Source organism: Salvelinus sp. IW2-2015, unplaced genomic scaffold (genome assembly GCF_002910315.2).
Source record: "Salvelinus sp. IW2-2015 unplaced genomic scaffold, ASM291031v2 Un_scaffold83, whole genome shotgun sequence".
Taxonomy (NCBI): Eukaryota; Metazoa; Chordata; class Actinopteri; order Salmoniformes; family Salmonidae; genus Salvelinus; species Salvelinus sp. IW2-2015.
This window is the reverse complement of record NW_019942514.1, coordinates 3,340,001-3,365,471: the sequence shown is the minus strand read 5'-3', so window position 1 is coordinate 3,365,471 and position 25,471 is coordinate 3,340,001. Positions and strand designations below refer to the sequence as shown.

The 25,471-nt window shown below is 41.8% G+C and overlaps 1 protein-coding gene and 1 pseudogene across 1 annotated transcript in view; both read right to left on the bottom strand.

Annotated features, from left to right (window-relative positions):
• Window positions 1-1,645, bottom strand: part of LOC112068092 (SH3 and cysteine-rich domain-containing protein-like) — an 82,052-nt gene extending 80,407 nt beyond the window's left edge. The window contains 1 exon segment of the mRNA XM_070438030.1: window positions 1,066-1,645. Within this exon segment, the coding sequence (XP_070294131.1) occupies window positions 1,066-1,176 (111 nt within the window). The 5' untranslated portion in view covers window positions 1,177-1,645.
• Window positions 1,646-21,235: 19,590 nt separating this feature from the next.
• LOC139022526 (mitochondrial fission regulator 1-like) lies at window positions 21,236-25,245 on the bottom strand (annotated as a pseudogene).
• Between the last annotated feature and the right edge of the window lie 226 nt (window positions 25,246-25,471).

The following is a 25,471-nucleotide window of genomic DNA, read 5'->3' as shown; positions in this document are numbered from 1 at the left end:
GCAAACGTATAGTTATGAGTATAGTGTAAAAGGCTTCTAAAGTTTGTAAATTCCACTTTGAAATTTCAGACTTGATTTGCCCTAATGAAAAATGTATCAACCCCTATAAAGATTTCCTGCAACCGCAGTTTCGTGTTTTTGTTGAAAGAAGTGGAACTCTGTAAGGTCGTCGGCTGCCGTACCCCCTTCATATCAAGGTATTGATGAGCTGTGCATTCTTTTATGGGTAATTTCCTGTTGCTGCAGGGTTATTTCCCTTCTGTTCATGATTACTTTTCTGCGGTAGCAAACTGGATCAAATTAAGAGCTTACACCTGTAGACAAAATGCCAATGGCAGAGCTGGAACAATCCTATAGTTCCCACATTGCAACCCCCATAACTTTTAGGGTCCATCTGTCTGTCCTATTCATACATATTAAGCTGTTTATGATACTGTACTTTCATTGGCAAGGTTGAATGTCATAAATTAATATTATTGGCTGAAAACAATAAGTGCAAAAAAAAATTTCAGACTAAATGAACTCAGGAACAAACAGTGTTGTTATGAAAGGCTATTAAGCTATAATGCAAAATAGTTGCTTAGAATAGCATTTCAGAGTAGAGGCTTAATTCTTCAATCATATAACTCTACTTCAATAATGCCTATTATGGGACAGATACGTTTTAATTAACATTTTTGGAATACATAACTGAATACATTAAATATGTATGAATGGGTGGAATATACAGTGTGAATATCTTTTTGTTTCCACCATAGTGCATAAGTGAAGTATGACCATGTCCAATATATGAGCCATTAAAAATATACAACATAGCAAATTCATTGAATAAGCTAAATTTGTCAAATACATGTCAAAGCTTTGGCTGTTCCAGACTGAGAGGCTGCATATTTAAAATATATAATTAATTGAACAGGCTAAATTTGTAAAACACATGTCTAAGCTTTGGCTGTTCCAGATTGAGAGGCAGTCATGCAGCCTCTTTATCTATTTAATATCCTTTCACGATCTATTGACTAATGGAATGGCCGCAACACCTAAAAACGACCTTCTTGGGTACACTACCTTTGTCTCCTGTTGACTAGCACTGGGCGCTGGCGACTGAGGTGTCTCGTGCTGATCGCGCCCATTCTTGCCCAAACTCTCGTCCTGCATGATGTTAGCCGGTGGTATCATTTTCTCTCCTCTTGGACAAAAATAACTGAAAGAGTAGCTTCGTGTTGCGTTGAGGAAGTTTTCACACTCTTAAATACCCCAGTTGGCTACATATTTCAGTGTTTTCCTGTCTTCGTCGTGACTTCTTCAACTGTCCTTGTGAAGAGAAGTCTGTCTGATGCCGGCGGTTCTGGAATACCGTAGATGATGTCTGGAATTCCGTCGAAAGGGAAAGGTAGGCTACAGAATCGACTCTGATGAAAATAAAACAATAGGGTGTGTAGAATAAGGTTTTAAAATTACCTTTAGGTATGTGGACACACACTTGTAAGCCACATGTGTTATAATTCGCCTACTATCGACTCTGTTCAGTACTTTCCACCACTCTTGTGCTGCGTAATGTTGCCAACAACACACCCGTGTCCATGCGCGCGCTGCCTCTGGTCTCGAGCTGTTCTTGCCCTTGCTGTCCTGTCAGTGATCAGCTGGATTCTGCTGTCAGCTTGTTTATCCGTGGATAGCTGAGCTAGAGATCTGTATATAATGACGAGATGATAATGCCTCCGCCCTAACAATGGGAGTCCTTGTCCCAAGGACGGGAAGGCAGGCAACAAGTTGAGGTGCAAAATAAATGGAAACGCATTGGGCTTATTTTGGACAGATTTTGGCTAGACTAAAACCTCTCGCTTACTCTCTGTTTGAGCGCTTGCCTCATGGCGGATGTGGAGGGATGGGGTCTTTCTTGTCAATGTAGTTTGGTAAGGCAGTCCCAGACATCCTTCTATTTTTGTCATCATAAATTTCAGAAAGAATACTACATGAATTTGGTTATTATTCTTGGGTCAGATTGAAGCAAGCAGCAGGCAGGCTATCATATTTAATATACAATGAGTGTGCAAAACATTAAGAACACCTTGCTAAGTTTGAGTTGCACCCCCCTTTGCCATCAGAACAGCCTCAAATTGGTGTTGAAAGTGTTCCATGGAGATGCTGGCCCATGTTGATCTCAATGCTTCCCACAGTTGTCAAGTTGTCTGGATGTCCTTTGGATGGTGGACCATTCTTGATGTTTTTCCAAATCTCTAGTGTTCAGTGTTTTCATTCCTTAGCCCACTGCAACCGCAGTTTTGTGTTTTTGTTGATAGAAGTGGAACTCTGTAAGGTCGTCGGCTGCCGTACCCCCTTCGTGTCAAGGTATGATGAGTTGTGCATTCTTTTATGGGTCTTTGGGCAACAATGCTGTACTGGACTGTCAGTTGACTAACTGTAGCCCGTCTGTTGCTCTGTACAATTCGTGTCAGCCTCCTTTGTCCTCTAACATCAATGCCTGTCGTTGGCTGGATGTCCTTTGGGTGATGGACCATTCTTGATACACACAGGAAACTGCTGAGAATTTAAAAAAACAGCAGCATTACAGTTTTTGACACACTCAAACCTGGTGCACCTGGCACCTACTGTACTACCATACCCCGTTCAAAGGCATTGAAATATTTTGTCTTACCCATTCACCCTCTGAATGGCACACATACACAATCCATGTCTCAATTGTCTCAAGGCTTAAAAATCATTCTTTAACCTGTCTCCTTCCCTTCATCTACACGGATTGAAGTGGTGACAGGTGAGGGATAATAAGGGATCATAGCTTTCACCTGGATACACCTGGTCACTCTATGTCATGGAAAGAGCAGGTGTTCCTAATGTTTTGTACACTCAATGTATACTGTATATTATAAACTGGGTGGTTCAAGCCCTGAATGCTGATTGGCTGAAAGCCATACCACGGGTATGAAAAAACATGTATTTTTACCCTTCTAATTACATTGGTAACCAGTGTATAATAGCAATAAGACACCTCGAGGGTTTGTGGTACATTGGCCATATACCACACCCTCGCTGGCCTTATTGCTTAAATATACGTGTTTGGTATGTTGGGCAATTTGTTTGCAGGGCCTTTGGATTCTACGGAAAATCTCAGTCAATGTCACCTCCCGGGTTCTGTAAGATTCATTCATACATTTATATAATATATTTTCTGAAATACTGTATGTTATACAATCATGATAAACTTTTCACTACAGTCTAATTCATCTTCTGGCAATACTTTCACCTTGAAGTTCTATAATTTTCCTGTCACTCTCCAGATCCAGCATATCTAGTTTATATTAGAACACTTGATGAAACTCTTTCAAGCAATTGGACCAAATGCCTTGACGTTTGGTATAATTCATTTGAGTTTCTCCATACCTTCAACATTACTTCCACAGTAGAGCAGAAACAGAATTCTGCGCGAGACAGTCAATACAATTAGACAGACATGCGTCTTTATTGCCAATCAGTTTGGTATTATTCCCCAATATGTTGTAGCCACAAACAAATTATGCATATATTTTAGATTTTTTTCTCATGTGTTGTCATTATGTTTAAAATTTACTTGGTTTGTAGTGCAGAACTATAATGAAAAGCAAATTTACTCACAAATGAATCCCTGTCGTGTCATCCTAGTAGTGACAGATCACTCTGCCTCCCCCAAGGCTCCCCTGTGAGGTGATGTCCTTGAAATAATAGCAGAGCGAGCTAGACTGCAGCCTCTCTGTGACTTGAATACAAACACCACAACAGAGCAGGTTATGAAATACAGATATTATGCTACTGATCTTATATCAGGATGCATTAATCCAAAAATAGTAAGGGTCAGAAATAACAATAATCTTAACATCATAGGATTGTCTATATTTTTTTATTTTTTTATTTAACTAGGCAAGTCAGTCAAGAACAAATTCTCATTTACAATGACGGGCCTACCCAGGACAAACCGGATGACACTAGGCCAATTGTGCGCCGCCCTATGATATTCCCAATCACGGCCGGATGTGATACAGCCTGGATCCGAACCAGGGACTGTAGTGACGCCTCTTCCACTGAGATGCAGCGCCGTAGAACACTGCGCCACTCGGGAGTCCATATGTCTGAAATCAATTCTGATATGTAGTTTACTCTACGAGTTTTGGTATTATCCTGCAGGCCTTGTGCTGCTTGAAAATGAATGAAGACAGCAAGCCCTAAATAACATGGCAGTTGTGTGTATTCAAGGATGCCAAGGGAAGCCATGCTTCCCAAAAACATGTACCAACAAAAAAAATTAAAAGCATAAAATAATGTATCTTTCGTCTCTCTGTGTTTCATAATTTTCCTTCAATTCGCAAGAGGCTGAATGTATCTCACAGGAGAAGGCATCCGAGTGAGCAAAACAGCGCCCCTCTGTCTCTCTATGTGTAGGCCATCTATCTGATACGGTCTGGTCCAAACGAGTATAACATTGTTGCCGCCCGTTGCATTGAAGGCAAAGGAAGCCAGCGAGCATCTGTCCTCCCTTGACAATCAGCATTGAGCTAAACTGAGCAAGCTCAACTGTGAATGGTCCTGGCGCAGCAACAAAACAGTGTTAAGGGAAGCCAGCTTGGATTTGCCGTGACTTCTATCAAATCCAATTGAAAGCATAAGTAATTTACAGAAAAACTTGAATTGTTGTATCTCGTTATGTTGTTGTCCTCCAGTGCCTAGCTAGCCAGCTAGCTAAAATTGTCCCTTTCCTAAATTAGCCATGGATGGAGATAGGGATTTGGACTTGTTGTTTTACTTAATTCTCCGTATTGGCCAATGATAATGACGGTGATTCTGATCCAACCATAAACTCATACATTGTTGTGCCCCTGGCCTGAGAGGATGGAAGTTTATTTTGGCCACAAAGTCTTTCTTTCATCAGCATAAAGACTCAACAGTGTCAGATCAACAGGTTCATGACAATTCATTATCCCTAATGAAATCAGTCACAAGTGAGTGAGAAGAACTCACACAAGTGAGTGAGAAGAACTCACACAAGTGAGTGAGGGTGYCTCAACCAAGATGGTGGGTTACCGAGAACCAACTCATCAGCAATTAAGACAAAAATGCATCACCACTTGCAGACAGGAAGTGGGAAAGTGAAGGAGAAGAAACACTATAATTTCTACTCTCAGCTGCTGGTCATGACTAAGAGCCAAAGGCTAGGAGAGATGCAGGGTTAATTATATCAAATTAAGGGTCTAGGCTGAGGCACTGTGACGAGCTGACTTGTGTAATTTCATGGCTGACAGACTGATTATCACAGATTATTTCTTTTCTATCAGTTCTTTCTTTTTTTCTTTCTTTCCTTAAACACCAAGACTCTGCTTAAAGAAAACAAAGGCTACAGCTTCACCTCTGCCATTGGGAAAAWTMTWGTCCAATTTACCACATTGTTCTCTCAGGCAAAAGTTCAGATATGACTGTTTGAAGACTTCCAGGGTTGGAAACTAGATTTATTTCGCATTATAACTCCAAAATSCAGTTGTGGTTCTAATCCAGGGGGTTTACAGTTTTTGCCAGTCTCTGGAAGAAATCCAGTGAGATTGTTTGCGTGTTATGGAACTCCACAGTATAATGTACATCCTATCAGGACAGGATCTACAAAGACATTTTGTAAGACTTCTCCTTGATTTAGCAAACAACACTATTGAAGTGCTAATCTTCAATGACCTTGTCAGTGAATGTTCACACTCTGTTCTTGGTACCAGAATCATAGTGCCAGGCAGCCACTTTATGGAATTATATTTGCTAGGTGGAATGAGGGATGATAAATACATGAATTAACTTGAAATTACCTTTTAAGCACTGCATGACTGAAAGACTTGAATAATGAGAGGTCGTGATCATTAACTTCTCAACTGGATATAAATGGGTGCCAGCTTTATTTTTCACATTGGGGGAATTCCAAAGCACAGAAGAAACACTTAAAAATGACAAATATCCACTTGAAATAGTGTTGACATTCACAAGTTGACTGTTTGAGAGCCCAGTGCATGTGGTTCCCCTGGCAACATTTCAGCAATTTGCAATTTCCCCCAAATTCAGGAAATATTCCCCCAAATTCAATCGCATTCCACACTGCCCTTTCCCACCTGGACAAAAGGAACAGCTATGTGAGAATGCTGTTCATTGACTTCAGCTCAGCGTTCAACACCATAGAGCCCACAAAGCTCATTACTAAGATAAGGACCCTGGGACTAAACACCTCCCTCTGCAACTAGATCCTGGACTTCCTTACGGGCCGCCCCCAGGTGGTAAGGGTAGGCAACAACACATCTGCCACGCTGATCCTCAACACGGGGGCCCCTTAGGGGTGTGTTCTTAGTCCCCTCTTGTACTCCCTGTTCACCCACGACTGTGTGGCCAAGCACAACTCCAACACCATCATTAAGTTTGCTGACGACACAACATTGTTAGGCCTGATCACCGACAACGATGAGACAACCTATAGGGAGGAGGTCAGAGACCTGGCAGTGTGGGTCCAGGACAACAACCTTTCCCTCAACGTGAGCAAGACAAAGAAGTGAATCGTGGACTACAGGAAAAGGAAGGCTGAACACGCCCCCATTCACATCGATGGTGCTGTAGTGGAGCGGGTCGAGAGTTTCAATTTCCTTGGTGTCCACATCACCAACAAACTTCATGGTCCAAACACACCAAGACAGTTGTGAAGAGGGCACGACAACACCTTTTCCCCCTCAGGAGACTAAAAATATTTGGAATGGATCCCCAGATCCTCAAAAAGTTATACAGCTGCACCCTCGAGAACATCCTGACTGGTTGCATCACTGCCTGGTATGGAAACTACTCGGCATCCGACTGTAAGGTGCTACAGAGGGAAGTGCTTATGGCCCAGTACATCACTGGCGACCTGCCATCCCGGACTTATATACTAGGCCGTGTCAGTGGAAGGCCCAAAAAATTGACAAAAATTCCAGTCACCCAAGTCATAGACAGTTCTCTCTAATACCGCACGGCAAGCGGTACCGGAGCGCCAAGTCTAAGTCCAAAAGGCTGCTGAACAATTAATAAAATGGTCACCCGGACTGTTTACATTGACCCCCCCCCGCCCCCCCCCCTCCCCTTTTACACTGTGCGAATGTGCCAAATAAAGTTTGATTTGATTTGAAAATTCCATAATTCCATAGTCCATTAGCTTGTGTATTAAATTAAATTAAATTGTATTTGTCACATGCTTCGTAAACAACAGGTCTAGACTAACGATGAAATGCTTACGGGTCCTTTTCCAACAATGCAGAGTTAAAGATAAAAAATAAAATAGAAATAGTGACACGAGGAATAAACACACATTGAATAACGAATAACAATAGCAAGTAAAAATAACATAGCTATATACAGGTAGTACCAGTACGAAGTCGATGTGCATGGGTACGATGTAATTTAGGTAGCTTGTACATATAGGTACTGTAGGGGTAAAGTGACTAGGCAACAGGATAGATAATAGACAGTAGCAGCAGCGTATGTGGTGAGTGTGAAAGTGTGTGTATGTGAGTGTGTGTGGCGTCATTATGCATGTGTGCACATGTTAAGTGTGTGTGTGTGTGTGTGTGTTGGGATGTCATTGTAAGTATGTGTGCGTGTGTGGGTAGAGTCAGTGCAAGAGAGTTAGTGAAAAATAAATAAATAGATATAAATTAAATGTTTACGTTGACAGCTTCTGTACAGCCGGTGGATAAGAATGATTGGAAAGTGTAAAAGGTAAGAGTTCTTTGTGTAATCTATTCTGGGAGAGAACTGTATGGTACAAGCCCATCTATTAGCAATCAACTGAATTCTAAATGGGAGAAAATGGAAATCAAATAAAGAATACCCCAATCACAGCCCTTTAACAACCTAATGTACAGTACCGACACCAATATCAACCATCCTTTGATTTCATTTCAGATGAAGAAATATAGAAACTCAGGCTTTTGGTGGCCATTCAAAGGATTGTATTTACTATATGGATGTTGTGTGATACACAGAGAATAGAGAAACAATGGGTTTGGCTGTGATAGATGCGCCTTTTGCGATAACGGTCAATGCCTTGGGAGTACCTTTCATGATTTAGTCCTTGTACGTTGCAGTCATATCTACAGAATCAGTGCTGTGCTGTCAGACCCACTGCCTCCAGAGAACACACACACACACCACACACACATAACATCCATTAGAGCCCACAGATGCTACTCATTAAGGGGAGGTCATTTCAAGTCTCTCAGCGGTCTCATCACCTACTGTGTGTGGCTACAGTCTAGTATAAAAACACGCTCAATATTCTCGAATGCATTCAAAAGCCTGCTTTTTACCATTATGACATTACATTTATAGTCATCACAAAGCAACAAGAGAGCTGGTGTGTTAGTAATAATAATAATACAAGTAATAACCATATGTGTTCAATTGAGAGCGCTTCTGCGTTTTCTCAGCTCTCAATATACGAACATCTACACAGTCAGGTCCAAGATCACAGCCTTTCCACCAGTCCCTATGATCCCAGAACCATTCTGTGGCTCACACCATTCTGTAGGCCTATGAAAAGCCTGAGCACCTCCCATTAGATATGGCTAATCTCTTAAAGGCTGTGGTCCTGATGGGAGCCTCTTTCCTGGGTTAAGCCACCCAGTCCTGAATGCTGTCCTGTACTGCGTCCATTATCCATGCATTAGCCTCTGGGAAAGGGGCTAGCTACCAAGAGACCTGTTTTTATTTATTTTTTGTGTTTTTTATGTGTATTGTTCTGCCACAAGCATTTGGCATTTAGCACCTTATTGGTAATGTTGACTCTCCCAAACCACATGTTACACGTTACACATGTACACATTGTAATGATGTCACTGTCGCTGCCAAACCACACCCAATTCAAACACGGTATGATAATTATGGAGGCAAATGGAGATATTGGCTACAGAATCAAGGTTTTGTCTATGAGCCATCTGCATCTGTGATTACCATGCTAATCCTTACATAGCAGATGATGATATAGGCTACTAGGTTTCAGAAGCACTAAATATACAGAAGCCTCAACATTCTCAGTACCTTCACCATGTTGTCAGATCTTCTGGGTTTATTTAGGGACCTGTCGAGTTAAGCATGTGTGAATAATGTACTGGGGTGCTCACTAGCTGTTTGCAGGTTGGCATCAAGGAGCTGAGAATACTACACTGAACAAAAATATAAAGGCAACATGTAAAGTGTTGGTTCCATGTTTCATGAGCTGAAATAACAGATCCCAGAAATGTTCCATACGCAACATTTGGCCACAAATTTGTTTACATCCCTGTTAGTGCGCATTTCTTCTTTGCCAAGATAATCCATCCACCTGACAGGTGTGACATATAAAGAATCTGGTTTAACAGCGTGATCTTTACACAGTTGCACCTTGTGCTGGGGACAATAAAAGGCCACTCTAAAATGTGCAGTTTGTCACACAACACAATGCCACAGATGTCTCAAGTTCTGAGGGAGTGTGCAATTGGAATGCTGACTGCAGGAATGTCCACCAGAGCTGTTGCCAGAGAATTTAGTGTTAATTCCTCTACCATAAGCTGCCTCCAACTTCGTTTTAGAGAATTTGGCAGTATGTCCAACCGGACCACGTGTATGGCGTTGTGTTGGCGAGCGATTTTCTGATGTCAACGTTGTGAACAGAGTGCCCCATGGTGGCGGTGGGGTTATGGTATGGGCATGCATAAGCTAAGGACAACGAACATAATTGCATTTTATCGATGGCAATTTGAATGCACAAAAATACTGTGACGAGATCCTGAGGCCCATTGTGAGGCCCATTTTTTTTAAAGGTATCTGTTACCAACAGATGCATATCTGTATTCCCAGTCATGTGAAATCCATGGATTAGGGGTAATTCATGTATTTCAATAGACTGATTTCGTCATATGAACTGTAACTCAGTAAATCAATGAAATTGTTGCATGTTGCGTTTATATTTTTGTTCAGTATAGATATACACGGTTCCAATTCCACACTGAATATTTAATGATTTCACACAAAATTGTGCTATATTGAAATAATATGATACAGCTGCTTGGTTCCATCCCTATAATGCTCTACAGTTAACCTAGAATTTGTCACTAGTACTGACATAACATATGCAGAAAGGCTTTTTATGGCTATTTGTTTTGACTTTTGTTCGAGATTGTTTTGCGTTACTGTAGAACACATTTCCCTATGCCGGCTGCTAAATTCTCATTCCACACCAAAAACAGTGCCAGAATGAGGTAAGATGATAAATATAACTGTAGATTGGAAATGGACTGTCTATCTCTCTCTGCTTCATGAATTACATTTGCCTTGGTGCTGATCAGAATGTCAGGGTACCATTTCTTTCTTAATGCATCAGAAGCTTTGTCACCCTTGTCTGCCAAAATCTCAACTTCTCTCTTTTTGGTTCTCAGCTCCCCTGAGAGACTAAACATGTCGGCCAGTTATTCTTAGAATGTAGTTTCCTTCATCCACACATGGTGTTAACTGCTTTGATGCCAACAAGAAATGGTAAAGGTAACACTTTACATTACAGTGCTAATTATCACTGTTTATCAGGTGAGAATGTACTGTACTGTACTTACATATTTATGTGGTAATACTTCTATTTTTAAATAACCACTATATCAACAAGTTCTTACGTAAGATGTTCTTTGGATGTTACCCTGATGTGATACCACTGTAATGTAATGTGTCAGGTCATCTGCAAAAATGTAACAACAAATCATTGTTTTGAGTGAGGAGGAAAATTATTTCACAATGTCTAAATCATGCTGACATCACCCTGTAAAAAACTTCCTCGTAAAAATCCAGTAAAATTGACCTTTAAAGGTGAGGCGCTGCGAATGTATCTGTATTTCAGTGAAATTTCAAAGTTATGGATGAAAGATTGCTTATTCTTTGGCATAATCGCCTTTCTTTGGCATGAATTCTCGCTGATGGCCATATTAACTATTACAGGCTGTGGGAATGTCAGCACTGCAGTTATTCTAATGGGATTTTGATCAGGACGCTAACACGCTTTGAATCTCATACTGACAGAGAAGACCTCAACCTAAGGATGTTGAAAACAAAAATGTGACCTGAAATATACTGTGACCCCACCCCACATGACCTGACACACACCTCCCATACTGTCTGTACCGACTGGGGATGGCGGAAAGAGGCACAGCGTGTGTTTGGAGTAATGGGTAAATGGATTCCCTAAGAAGCTGTGCACTGGCACCGGGCTAATTAACCCAACTCATAATGAGGAATCCAAGGAATGGTCTCAGCAGGGAGGTAGACTGATAAGAGATAAAAGACAGAAACTATTATTATAAGTGAATGTTGCTTTTAAGATAAAAATGATAATCGATGGCGGTGCACAGTATCACTTTTTTAAACAGAATAATATTGATACCATGGTCAGGGTGTAGTAGTGCCTGTGGAGCACCAAATTGCACTTTGATATCACCATTTGATATCAATTATGATTATGTCTGATGTGAGAGCGGGTGTTATATCACAAAAACTCAATAGGTGTAACTCAATATCACAAAAACTAAATTTATTGAAAAGGTCAAATGCACTGCCTAAATTCTTAGAATGGAGAAAAGATAGTACTCCCTTTTCATTGTCTTTGCCAAGTGTCATGTTTTGAACTTTTCATCCTGTGTATTTCATCCGGTGACGCAAACCACTGAACCCCTAAGACCATGATGCTGGTCTCCAGCTGGTCACTCTGTCTCTGTGTTCACCAGCCAGCGTTAATGAGGCTGCAGACTTGGGCTGAAAACAGCACGCAACAGTAACAGCAGCCCCCTGCCTCACTGAACAGATCTTTCTAGAGTGGCACTGTGGTAAAGGGCTGCCTAACCCCAGGGAGAGATGCAACACACATTGAGGGCTCACACAGTGAAGATGGTCTGGTTGTATTTTTCCCTTATAAATGTTCTAGCGCGTATTCTCTATTCCCTCAATCACACACATGCCATTCTTAGTGAGGTGATACTCTTATATAAGTAATAATGTCCGAAGGTATTTGAGTGTAGCAAAATAATACCTGTCACCTGTCAGTAGGCACATACAAGGATGATGCAGTTTCTAACATATGCTGCTGTGCTGAACAACATTTTCACCTGAAAGCAACATGCTCACCTAACATACTAGAGAAAATGCCACAACACTTTAGAGGAAGCTGTCAGTTGTTTAACTTTCATTAAAGGTTTTTTACTGTACTGTACAGGAGGTCTAAAATTTAGTGGCTTAATCGGTATGTCTGAACCTGACATATTGGAATATGGCTCTAAATAGCACAATGTGTGGCCCCTTGTTTTTGGCGAACTCTGGGCTGTGTGCTTTAAACTGAATGCCAGGGGAACGCGCTCATATCTCTCCCATAACCTCTACTATCTAATGTGGTTATTAGTTAGCATAATGTTGGCACAAGGTCTATAGTCAGCACTAAAGACGTATGTCATACATGCTGAATGTATATGAAACGACTTCCACCGAAGGTGGTCCTTTCCTGTTCGGGGCGCGCTCGGCGGCCGTCGTCACCGGTCTACTAGCTGCCACCGATTCCCTTTTCTTTTCTGTTGGTTATGTCTTATTGGTTTCACCTGTTTCTCGTTTGGGGTTTGTTCAGGGCTATTGAAGCCTTCAGGCCGTGCTTTTGTGCGGGCTTGTTTTCTTTTCTGTTTGTGGTTGTGTTTGGTTCGTTTTTGGACTGTTTGGTGTCCTATTTTGGGGAGGTCATTATTTTCGCCTGTTGTTGTTGGCATGACCTATTCTTACCGGGGGTAAATACGGCAACCCAAAGAACCCTCTGCTTCTGCGCCTGACTCCGCACCCCATTCCTAGCTACATGACAAAAGCGTTGCTATATTATGCTACTATCTGTCATACCGTTCCTCAGTTGTTAACTGTGATGGTAAACCATTCTCTTTTTGATATTCTCATAATGTTAAGATATTGTATTATGGCAGCCGATAACTCAGTTTCAACTCAGTTTTGTTTGCTACATATACTTTCAAGATAACCATCACATGCAAAGGATTGTTTTATATTTGAAAAATTTGAATTTCCCTTTGCTATATGGGGAGAGCTTAGAAGAGTGTTTATATATACAGAGATGTATCATTTGACATGAAAAGGGCAGTAACACTTTATATAAGTTAGTTATAATATGTGATAACTAGCTTACTAACATATCAAATTGTGGGACTAATGATTAATAAATGGTAACAACTCTTGGAATGACTTACAAATGGTTTTTTACTGAACATTATTAAGTGTAACCAAAAGGGCATTGGCATAGCATCAGTATTAGGAGGATGTTTTATGAAACCATGTTATATCTACATTTTTAACATTATTACAGTACTGTATATTCTGATTGTGTCATTTTGGTCATGGTCAATGTCTGTGCGACACCTGTGCGACAGTAGGTTAGCCCATTGACTAATCAACACATTGTTTTGTGAAGGCAGGCACAAACACTAATGGATGGGGACATCACAAAAGCTGAATCATCTCTGACTGAAATGAATTATTTGTGTTTCTGATGCAAGAAATGTCCAATTGCTCACCAGTAGTTATTACACATAATTACAAAGTAGTGGACACCCCTTCAATTAGTGATTTGGCTATTCAGCCACACCCGTTGCTGACAGTGTATAAAATCGAGCACCAGCCATGCAGTCTCCATAGACAAACATTGTCAGTAGAATGGCATGTACAGAAGAGCTTAGTGCTTTCAATGTGGCAACGTCATAGGGATGCCACCTTTCCAACAAGTCAGTTTGTCAATTTTGCCTGCTAGACTGCCCTGGTCAACTGTAGTGCTGTTTTTGAAGTGGAACATCTAGGAGCAACAACGGCTCAGCCGTGAAGTGGTAGGGCGCACAAGCCCAAGCGAGATCGACGAGTGCTGAAGCGCATAGCACTCACTACCGAGTCAAACTACCTCTGGAAGCAACATCGACAAAGAATGTTCATCTGGAGCTGTGCACAATGCCAAGCATCAGCTGGAGTGGTGTAAGCTCGCCACTATTGGACTCATAGAGCATTGGAAACGTGTTCTCTGGAGTGATGAATCATGCTTCACCATCTGGAATCCGACTGATCTAATCTGGGTTGGCGGATGCCGGTAGAACACACCTGCCGAATGATAGGGCCAACTGTAAAGTTGGTGGAGGGGGACAATGGTCTGTGGCTATTTTTATGGTTCGGGCTAGGGCCTTAGTTCCAGTGAAGGAACTCTTAGTTCAGCTAAATTAATTCTAGATGATTCTGTGCTTCCAACTTTGTGGCAACAGTTTGGGGAAGGCCCTTTCCTGTTTCAGCATGACAATGCCCTCGTCCACAAAGCGAGGTCCATACAGAAATGGTTTGCCGAGATCGGTGTGGAAGAACTTGACTGGCCTGCACAGAGCCCTGACCTCAACCTCATCAAACACCTTTGGGATGAATTGGAATGTCGATTGTGAGCCAGGCCTAATCGCCCAACATCAGTGCCCGTCCTCACCAATGCTCCTGTAGCTGAATGGAAGCAAGTCCCCGCAGCAATGTTCCAACATCTAGTGGAAAGTCTTCCCAGGAAAGTGGAGGCTGTTATAGAGGCAAATGGGGGACCAACTCCATATTAATGATTTTGGAATGAGATGTTCGACGAGCAGGTGTCCACATACTTTTGGTCATTTAGTGCATTTATATTAGACTAAATGGCTTTATTTGTGCGTATAACTCCAGAAGCTATGACGGAATCAACAGGCACTCTGCTACATGAACTGAATAATCAACATTTGTTGGGTTGCTGAAGAAAGCAGCACAAATAGTTCAATTTTTCTCCTGTAATTGTTACTTCATTAGCTCACTTTACTCTCATTTCTTGTTTCTAGGCAGCATCAATTCTCCTCCCAAGTCATATTCTTACCATATGAATCTCATTATTGTTTTGAAAGAACGTGTTAGTCCTATCTGACAAAAAACAAACTCAGTGACATGAAACACATTATTTTGGTAATGAACCCCAATAACACTTCAATTATACCCTATAAAGTCAATCTTTAATAGAGACAGAGAGATACTTCAAGAATATATGATAATTCTCATATTCCCCCCCATAAATGTGATTGGTTTCTTCATTTGGCCTTTAGTGTTACAGCAACATAACATGTCTCCGCTAACCCAGAAGCCTTGTTACCAGAGTGCCATCTGTGGAAGACAACTGCCTCGCCTCAGTTTCTAATCAAAACGTGACCCTGAGCTGAGGATGAGGGGAAAAAGACTGCACAATTACTCTCATTCTCCCTCCCTCCCCCTCTCTCTCTCTCTCTCTCTCTCTCTCTCTTTCGCTCTGTTTCTCTCTCTTTCTCCAGCTCTTATCCCTTTTATCAGCTATTGGAGGCAGCTGGCGGCGGAGGCAGGCTGGGTGTAGGCCAGCCAGGATGAAAGAACTGTGCCCCAAATCATACCCTTTGTTACAAAGGTGTCATATTAACTCCAAACCCCCCACACAAGAAGACGGCTGCCTCGAACAGAACCATGGTGATGGCATTCTCCAATTAACGGTGTAACTGATGATTTTGAGCATCCCAAAAATATCTGGGTTTGTATTGTTTACAAACAGGACTGATCCTCAGCTCCTCTCTCTGTTTGACAATCCTCTAATCCATACAAAAACCAAATGAAGCGTCATGAACACATTTGTGAATCTAACTTTATGCCGTTGGGGTCAATTTCACCTCAATCTCATTTTAGGAATTTAATCACACTCCAATATGATGGGATACCATGTCCAGAATAACTTGTAATGATTTCTCACCTGTACAGAAAAGACAATAAATATGGAATACATGTTCAAAATACTTTCAAATGAGCAAAGCCATAAATCTATGTAGTGAAGAAAACACTGTTAATTTCTGATAATTCAGCACAATTAATATGTCATGAGATTAGTGGAGCTCTTAAGAAAAAACAGTCGGTGAGTTAGCGAGGCAGCTTTCCACCAAGACTGATTCACAATAGGTAGTTTGAAGGTCAACAACATTAGTGTTGAACTACAAAGCTATATTGCGTGATAGTTCCCTAGTGTGAGTCCTCCTTCATTTCCCGAGTGCTATCTGAGTACCATTAAGGACACACTTTATTTTCCATTACAAAGCATCAAGAGGAGAGGCCAAACATATTTTCAAAAGCAGGAGAAATCAGAACGCTGAAAATAGATCCAAATGAATATACAGTTCATCCGATAAGGAGACCCTCTTTGTTGTTGAGACTTTCTTGTCTTGGCTGTGAATCATAAGCATTTGGTGTATTTGAGGCGACTGAGGTGGGTGGTGAGGGTGGTGGGGGTGTTCCCCAAGACTCTTGTCCTCCATTTAGTTTAACAACACCTAATTGGCTGTTGCTACGATACCTCCCGATGCGTGATGTCAGGAGGCAAGAAATGACTCCCCAAGTACACGCAAAAAGGATTTCCAACTTTTTATACTCATCCTGGGAACCATTTATTGCACTGCAACAGACCTCATCACGCCCAGCTTTGACTAAGTCATACACTCTTAGAAAAAAGGTTTCGAGATGGGTTCTTCGGCTGTCCCCGTGGGAGAACCCTTTGAAGAACCATTTTTGGTTCCAAGTAGAACCATTTCTGATTACAGGCAGAACCCTCTGTGGAAAGGATTCTACATTGAACCCAAAAAGGGTTCTACATGGAACCAAAAAGGGGTCTTCAAAGGGTTCTCCTATGGGGACGGCCGAATAACCCTTTTTTCTAAAAGTGTATTCGTTTGAAGTAAATGTGAGGGTGATCAAGATTCAACCCAGTGTCCATAGTGTATATTCTTGTCATTATAACAATCTAAAAGTTGTCAGAACCCCTTTGAAAGATTGCAGTTTTAGTTGTAGTTCTGGTTGTTTAGATATTGTTAAGTGATTGATTACTTCATAAAACCTATGAATGATAGCACTGTATATTCCTGCGCCTCCATCTAACCATTTAGTAGACAGTTGGGCCTCATAAAGCAATCATAATAAGACAGAGGGCAGGAGCAAGGTGCTGTCAGAGAATGTCATTAATATGAAATACTGGCGTAGGGTGTGTTCCTAAAGGTAATGTTCTCCTGCTAATATGTTGCTATGGGTATGGTTGAGACAGAGTTCAGGCACTGTAATGCTCATTAAGCTGTCAGCTGTGTGCTCTCGGCTTCTGCTATTTTCAAATTGGCAAGTCATTCATACTCATCTGGACAATGGCATCATTACAAGAGCTTTGGATCCTATGGCAACAGATACACTACATTCCCAAAAGTATGTGGACACCTGCTCATTGAACATCTCAATCCAAAATCACAGGCATTAATATGGAGTTGTTCCCTCCTTTTCTGTTATAACAGGCTCCACTCTTCTGGGAAAGCTTTCCACTAGATGCAAAACATTGCTGTGGGGACTTGCTCCATTCAGCCACAAGAGCATTAGTGAGGACGGGCACTGATGTTGGGCAATTAGGCCTGGCTCGTAGTCAGCGTTCCAATTCATCCCAAAGGTGTTCGATGGGGTTGAGGTCAGGCCTTTGTGCAAGTCAAGTTCTTCCACACCAATCTCGACAAACCATTTCTGTATGGACCTCGCTTTGTACACGGGGCATTGTCATGCTGAAACAGGAAAGGGCCTTCCCCAAACTTTTGCCACAAAGTTGGAAGCACAGAATCGTCTAGAATGTCATTGTATGCTGTAGCTTTAAGAATTCCCTTCACTGGAACTGAGGGGCCTAGCCCGAACCATGAAAAATAGCCCCAGACCATTATTCCTCCTCTACCAAACTTTACAGTTGGCACTATGCATTGGGGCAGGTAGCATTCTCCTGTCATCTGCCAAACCCAGATTCGTCCATCAGACTGCCAGATGGTGAAGCGTGATTCATGTCTCCAGAGAACGCGTTTCCACTGCTCCAGAGTCCAATAGCGGCGAGCTTTACACCACTCTAGCCAACACTCGTCATTGCGCATGGTGATCTTAGGCTAGTGTGCGGCTGCTCTGCCATGGAAAACCATTTCATGAAGCTCTCGATGAACAGTTATTGTGCTGACGATGCTTCCAGAGGCAGTTTGGAACTCAGTAGTGAGTGTTGCAACTGAGGACAGACGATTTTTACGGGCTTCAAGACTCGGTGGTCCCGTTGTATGAGCGGCCTACCACTTTGCGGCTGAGCCGTTGTTGCTCCTAGACATTTCCACTTCACAATAACAGTACTTACAGTTGACCTGGGCAGCTCTAGCAGGGCGGACATTTTACGAACTGACTTGTTGGAAAGGTGGCATCCTATGACAGTGCCACGTTGAAAGTCACTGAGGTCTTCAGTAAGGCGTTCTACAGCCAATGTTTGCCTGTGTATATTTCATGGCTGTGTTCTCGATTTTGTACACCTATCAGAAATATCCGAATCCACTAATTTGAAGGGGTGTCCACATACTTTTGTATATATAGTGTATTGTGATTGTCTTGAGATTATGGGGGATTTTTCAAAGGAGAATTCTGTCATACGCAAGTGAATTTTAGCCAATTCAAGTATAATTCACACTTTTTAGTTTGATATGACATTGTGATAAAATACAATACAAAGTAATTTTTTTAATATTGTATAATAATATTTAATTTAAAAAAAAAATCTGTTAAAATAATTCTCCACTCCATGTAGAAACGTATAGATGCACATAAACAATGACTACATCTCATACAATACAACTTTAATTTACACAAATACAGAGATAGTGTACATTAATACAAACGTTGTGCAGTTATTTTCCGCTTATTTCCATAGAATGGGTATGAACCATGGATGAGGATATTCCACTGTGCTGAAGTGACATCCCTGACAGTCAAAAGAGGGTGTAAATCTGCCTAAATGACACCCACTTTCACACATTCCCTGCAACACCTGCCCTGCAGCTTTCAGTTTAATGAGACAGATGTCTGTTAGGTCATCAATCTCTCTTCCCCTGGTTGGAGCTGAGACGTCAGGCAAATCGCTCTTCACCTCAACCAAGCCAGGCCTCAGAATTACCTCTCTGCTCAGTCTCATACACACTCTTAGAAAAAAGGTGCGATCTAGAACCTAAAAGGTTTCTTCAGCTGTCCCCATAGGAGAAGCATGTGAAGAATCCTATTTGATTCTAGGTAGAACCCTCTGGTTCCAGGTAGAACCCTTTTGAGTGCCACATAGAACCCTATACACAGAGGGTTCTGCATGGAACCCAAAAGAGTTCTACCTGGAACCAAAAGGGGTTCTACCTTAACCAAAAAGGGTTCTCTTATGGGGACAGCTGAAGAACCCTTTTGGATCTTGTTTTTCTATGAGTGCAGTGCCTGACAGATTTGTCAGAAATATTAAAAACTTCATCACTTTACTGACGAAGTGTCTTGTTCCTGGGTCACTTTGAAGACTGACAACTAAACAGCAATACTAACAATCCTAGTCTGTGACTGGAACAAATGGAAAAGTTATAAATGGTGATGGCAATGTCTGGGAAGTGAAGAGAACTTTAAGAGCATTGGGAAAGTTTCTGTGCTTAATGACTTGTCTGTTTATAAAGAGTTTCCGGCAAACAAAAGAGGAATTGATGAAAAGTTGGAAAACCCTGTTGGTCAAGCCCATATGACAGATAGGAGCACTCTATTCATGAAACCACTACCCTTTGCGGTAGCTAGCAGCCTAGTTGAAATGGCAAAGGGAGTGTAGGAACTCTAATTATTTATCAAAGCCTGCGGTTACCTAAACATTTTTGCCAAAGTTACTTTGGATCCCATATATAACATGGTGTCAGAAGTGGGATCTACAGTCATTTTGACAAAATTGTTATATATGGATGAGGCTGAGAGACATGAGTCAAATTAAGATGTTCAGGACCTGAACACAGATTATCTGAGAGGATAATATAGCAAAAATACAGATTATGCATCCAAGTATTTGATCTTGAGCAATATCGAATTAACCCTTTTCAGGACAAGTTGTGGCAGGCATTTGTAAGGGAGAATTCAAAAGGACCAAAACTCCATGTCACATTATTGCATCCACTTACTGTGGAAATGTTACTTAGACCAAGGGAAAGAAAATAAGTTTACTATTGCAGACACAATCTCTCATGGGGCTTCTCATGTCATGGTCCCTTTATTTGCTCTTAGAAGCACAGTAACCTGTTTTGAGGAGCTTTACGTATATCTTGGATTACAAAACAGTCTCAATGTCACCCTAAGGTCTATATTAACAGTTAACAATGCCACGTCGTTACACTGAGCTCTATTTGATGAACTCTCCACAGACATCTCCCAGCATCTAAAATAGGCAGGAAGCTCTTGGTGGAAGTGAGAGACAAAGTATGCCAAGGACTCACATGGAAAAACAGACTGGCCTGGATCATCTTGGGCCTTCGAGAAAGAGAGTAGAAAGAAAAAAAATGAGGTTAACTAGAATCTTCAAATTTATTAGCCTCCCAAGAGAATGAAGGAGAGAGAGGAGCTTTTAAAGATTTTGAAATAACTGAAGGTATGATGGTGGATAGGGCCAGGGCAGGTGACCCCATCTTAACAAAAGGGCAACAAGATCTGAGCAAATGACACTGGCTAATGATTTATTTTTATATCTTTTTTGTGCTTCTCCTCTAGTGTGCTACTGTAGCGTGAACAGAAACCACAGGATACATTTTTGCTTGGGGCCCTGCCATTTCAGAATAAGTCTGGAGGATGTTTTTATAGAATGGTACTACTGTCACTATTTTGAAATGAAGCATTATGTATAACAATATAAAATGCCTACACACCCAAGAGGAGAAAGGGGTTGTACATTATAATACAAAGAATGTGCTCTACCACTTGGTTACATATGCAAAAAATGTAAATCAATGTAATGATTTAATTCTTGACACAGTATAACAATTCAGTCAATAGTGAATCTACACTGCAACCCAGTGGTGATCTAGTGTCACTATATGGGAATGCACAACTACCTAATGGTGGTAATTTTGGACTGTTTTGTGTTTACAATCAAAATATAGCCAATCATACCATCAACTGTTGACACTATTTACAGCAATGACAACTTGTAAGGATTTATATTACAACATTGTGAAAGTCAGTAAGACTTTTTAAAGAATGGTCTATTATCAAGCAGGAATGATAAAGAATGAGTCTGGAGTTTAAAACGTCAGCCCATCTTTATTTAAGTTTAAACACAAAACAAACAAACACAGCTCTTTCTTCCATTTGGCAGAATACAGACACATGGCAGGTATTTAATCAGAGACCATTAGATGGCATGGTCACTAGATAGCCAAAACAAAAATGGTGACAAAGTAGAATACAAAACACAAAGCTGGTGACTGAAATGTCAATAAAGATCCCTTTTTATCAATGAGAATGTGGTGCACCAAGAATAGTGATAACTGCACTGATTTCGTTCCCATAAACTCTTGACTAGATATGAGCAATGCCAAACCTTAAAAATAAATAATTCTTAAACATACTTCTTTGTGAAATGCTCTGCTCAAAGCTTTGCTTTGTTGTCTCGATCTTGCACACAAAAAAATGCCTATTTGGTGAGCCAGACACTGAAAATAACTCAGACAGTAACAGAGCTGGGCCAATCCTTATTCACCTGATATATATACAATATACACAAAAGTATGTGGACACCCCTTCAAATGAGTGGATTCGGCTATTTCAGCCACACCCGTTGCTGACAGGTGTATAAAATTGAGCACACAGCCATGCAATCTCCATAGACAAACATTGGCATTACTGAAGAGCCCAGTGACTTTCAACGTGCCACCGTCATAGGATGACACCTTTTGAGAAAGTCAGTTAATAAAATTCTGGCCCTGCTAGAGCTTCGCCAGTCAACTGTAAGTTCTGTTATTGTGAAGTGGAAACGTCTAGGAGCAACAACGGCTCTGCCTCAAAGTGGTAGGCCACACAAGTTCACAGAACGTGACCGCCGAGTACTGAAGCGCGTAGCGTCTACAAATCACCTGAACCCTCAGTTGCAACACTCACTACCAAGTTCCAAACTTCCTCTGGAAGCAACGTCAGCACAATAACGTTGAGCTTCATTAAAATGGGTTTTCATGGCCAAGCAGCCAAGCACAAGCCTAAGATTACCATGCGCAATGCCAAGCGTCAGCAAGAGTGGTGGACTCTGGAGCAGTGGAAACGCGTTCTCTGGAGTGATGAATCACGTTTCACCATCTGGCAGTCCGATGAAGGAATCTGGGTTTGGCAGATGCCAGGAGAACACTAGCTGCCCGAATGCATAGTGCCAACTGTAAAGTTTGGTGGATAAGAATATGATTTTCATGGTTTGGACTAGTACCCTTAGCATGATATTGCCCCTGTGCACAAAGCGAGGTCCATACAGAAATGGTTTGTTGAGATTGGTGTGGAAGAACTTCAACCTCAACCCCATCAAACACCTTTGGGATGAATTGGAATGCCGACTGTGAGCCAGGTCTAATCGCCCACATCAGTGCCCGACCTCACTAATGCTCGTGGGTGAATGGAAGCATGTCCCCGCAGCAATATTCCAACATCTAGTGGAAAGCCTTCCCAGAAGAGTGGAGGCTGTTATAGCAGCAAAGTGGGGACAAACTCCATATTAATGCCCATGATTCTGGAATGAGATGATCGATGAGCAGGTGTCCACATACTTTTCACTGCAAACTAAACTAGAGTTCCCCTTCCTAGACACAAGTTGCTATTCAAACATCTCAAAGAGTACAGTAATAGAATTACTGTCCTGATATAAGCTTAAAATAAGTGGAGAGCAGGATTTCTTCTGTGAAGGGGTAGGGGTTTCGTGACAAAGATTAAGAAATTACACCTGATTGGCTCCTGAAGCAGTCAGTCACTTGATTTATGCAAATGTCATCAAAAGTGTGGCGGATGCATACAAGTTTATGGGGCTACAGAGGCTGTAAATGGAGGAAAAAGCCAAAACAGTGTAAAGACAAATGGGGATGGGTTGATAAAAATAAAAAAGCACACTAACCAATGAATAAAACGAAAAACTGTCATATTGATAGAGGCAATAGGTTTTATAGTAAGGCATGCACAGGATAATTTATTTTCAAAAGCCACACAAGTGACACTTATACTCATATATTTAGTATATTGTGACAGCACACATGCACATGGTCTCCTACACCTAAGAGCCACAGATTCTGTAATTTAAAAAATGGCAGTTTATCGCTGGTGTCTTAACAGGCAGATTTAGCACAACAGCACACAAGGAAGGAGAACACTTAAATTCTAATTTTATAGTAGATTTACAAGTCTTCCAAGCTGTCCTTGTATCAGACAAGTTCAAAGACCACACACATCATTATTATTTAGTCATGGCTGTCGACCGATTTCAAATTGGGATTTATTTCTCTGTATCATGTTGCACAGCGTCCATCAATCAAGCTAAATTCTGAGAGTTATTACCCTAAGGATAGCGATAACATTTTCTCGTACTGGTACAATGGGGTTATGAGTAGGTTAGGAGCTATGTGAAGAAGATTGTTTATTCGCAAACTTATGCTGTACACATTGACCATGACTAACAAACTTGAACAGATGTTTTGCTGTAAATGAACAAAGAATTGTGTAGGTATTGCAGTACTCTGTTACTTTCTGCAGTCTTATTTGTACATACAACTTCAAGGACTATACAGAAATGAAAAGATAAAAAAATAAAACTATCCCACTCCAACAAATGCGTTCATCCACAACTCTTCTGTTGAAGCTTGTCGGGAAAAAAAGGGGGAATGGTTTCTCTCATGGTACCAGGACAGGCACTATACAGAAGAGAAACAAGTTACTAGGCAGCACTTGTAGTCAGTCTGATGGTGAGCAAGAGACATCAAAGTAGGTGAAATCTGAAGTGGAAGTTGTACAGCACCCACAAAATGAAGTTGCTTTGACATTGCTTTTGAACCAATGGGATAAGGAATCCTCCTTTTGGGGAGGTGTGTGGGCCCAGATAGTGAGCGTACGGGGAGTGTTGATTGAATAACAGGAGATGTCGTGCCTGGACATTGGGGTATGGTTTCAATTTGGTTTGGTTCAGACCGACTTGGCCTGCTGGGAGGTGGTTGCTTGTTTTTCCAGACGTGTTGTTTAGCCATTGCCATGGTTGATGAGGTGCATCCGGGTCTCCATGGGGACTGGGTCCTTAGGCACAGGCCTGGCAACAGAAGAAAGAGACACGGAAACAATGAAACACAATCCTCTGTAGACCAAGAGTAAAATCCTGGCATGCAACACACATAGGAGTGTCCACTGGCAATTGACATTTTAAAAGTAAAGCTTGATAGATAAATGTTTATTTATGTTTCTGTCTAATCTTGCGAGCCGTATTGTGTATGAATGTTTGTCGACATGGACTACTTTCTATGTGGCCTGACTTACGTGGGGAGGTGGAGTTGGGTGGAGGTTGAGGACTACAGAGCCTTCTTCATCCCCACAATGTCTTTATCCTTCAGGGTAAAGTTCTTCCTCAGGGCCTCTGAGATCAGCGAGGCAGTTTCTGACTCCCCCCATTAGGGAGGTGCAGCCTCTGTTATACCTGCATGGACACACGTTAAAAGCATGGTCTGGTACAAAGACATAATCTGAAACGTATTACCTAATAATTGTTTCCTCTCGCAGATTTTTTACCTGTGGAAAACAGGATGGCAGTCAGCTGCCAATGCATTATCACACACCTTCTGCTAACATGATATTTAGACAGTGTGTGTGTGTGTGTACTAATGGAGAGGGAGGCATTTTCCTCAGTGTCCTGACTCGCCCTTTAAACCTACCTGTCCTTGCTCATCTTCATGCGGTTCATGTCCTTCAGGATGTCCATGACGTCGGCGAAGCTGGTGGACTTGGACAGCAACACCATGTCCTCCTCCGCCTCCCGGAAGTCCATGCTGGGACGGTCCAGGTCAAAGGCCGACATGTTCGCAAGTGGCAGGGGGTCTGGCATCAGCTCCGATACAATGGACACCACGTCCTCCTCACCACGTCGCTGATGACGAAGGAGGCAGAGGCGGCGGGCTGGTAGGGCGCCATCTTGAAGGGCGCCATTGAAAAGCTCATGCTGGTGTCGTCGGGGGAGAGGGGGTCAGGTGTCAAGGGGTTTGAGTTTGAGCGGTGCAAACAGAGCAGAGTAGTGACAGGCAAGTTATTGAACTTGTCAGAGTTAATTTAGATACCATCATTTTCCCATTAATAAACCTCAGAATTGGGACAGACAGAGCCTTAAAAAAGGGACACAGATTGGCAATCAACTCGTCTCCTGCACTGTTGTCACATGCAATGTTCCTTCTAAGCTGCTCGCGGGCACGCAGTAGCCCCGAGACTGCCGCGCAGCTCCCCCAGGACTGCCAAGCAGAAGAAATATCAGCCCACTGAGAGAAGCATGAGA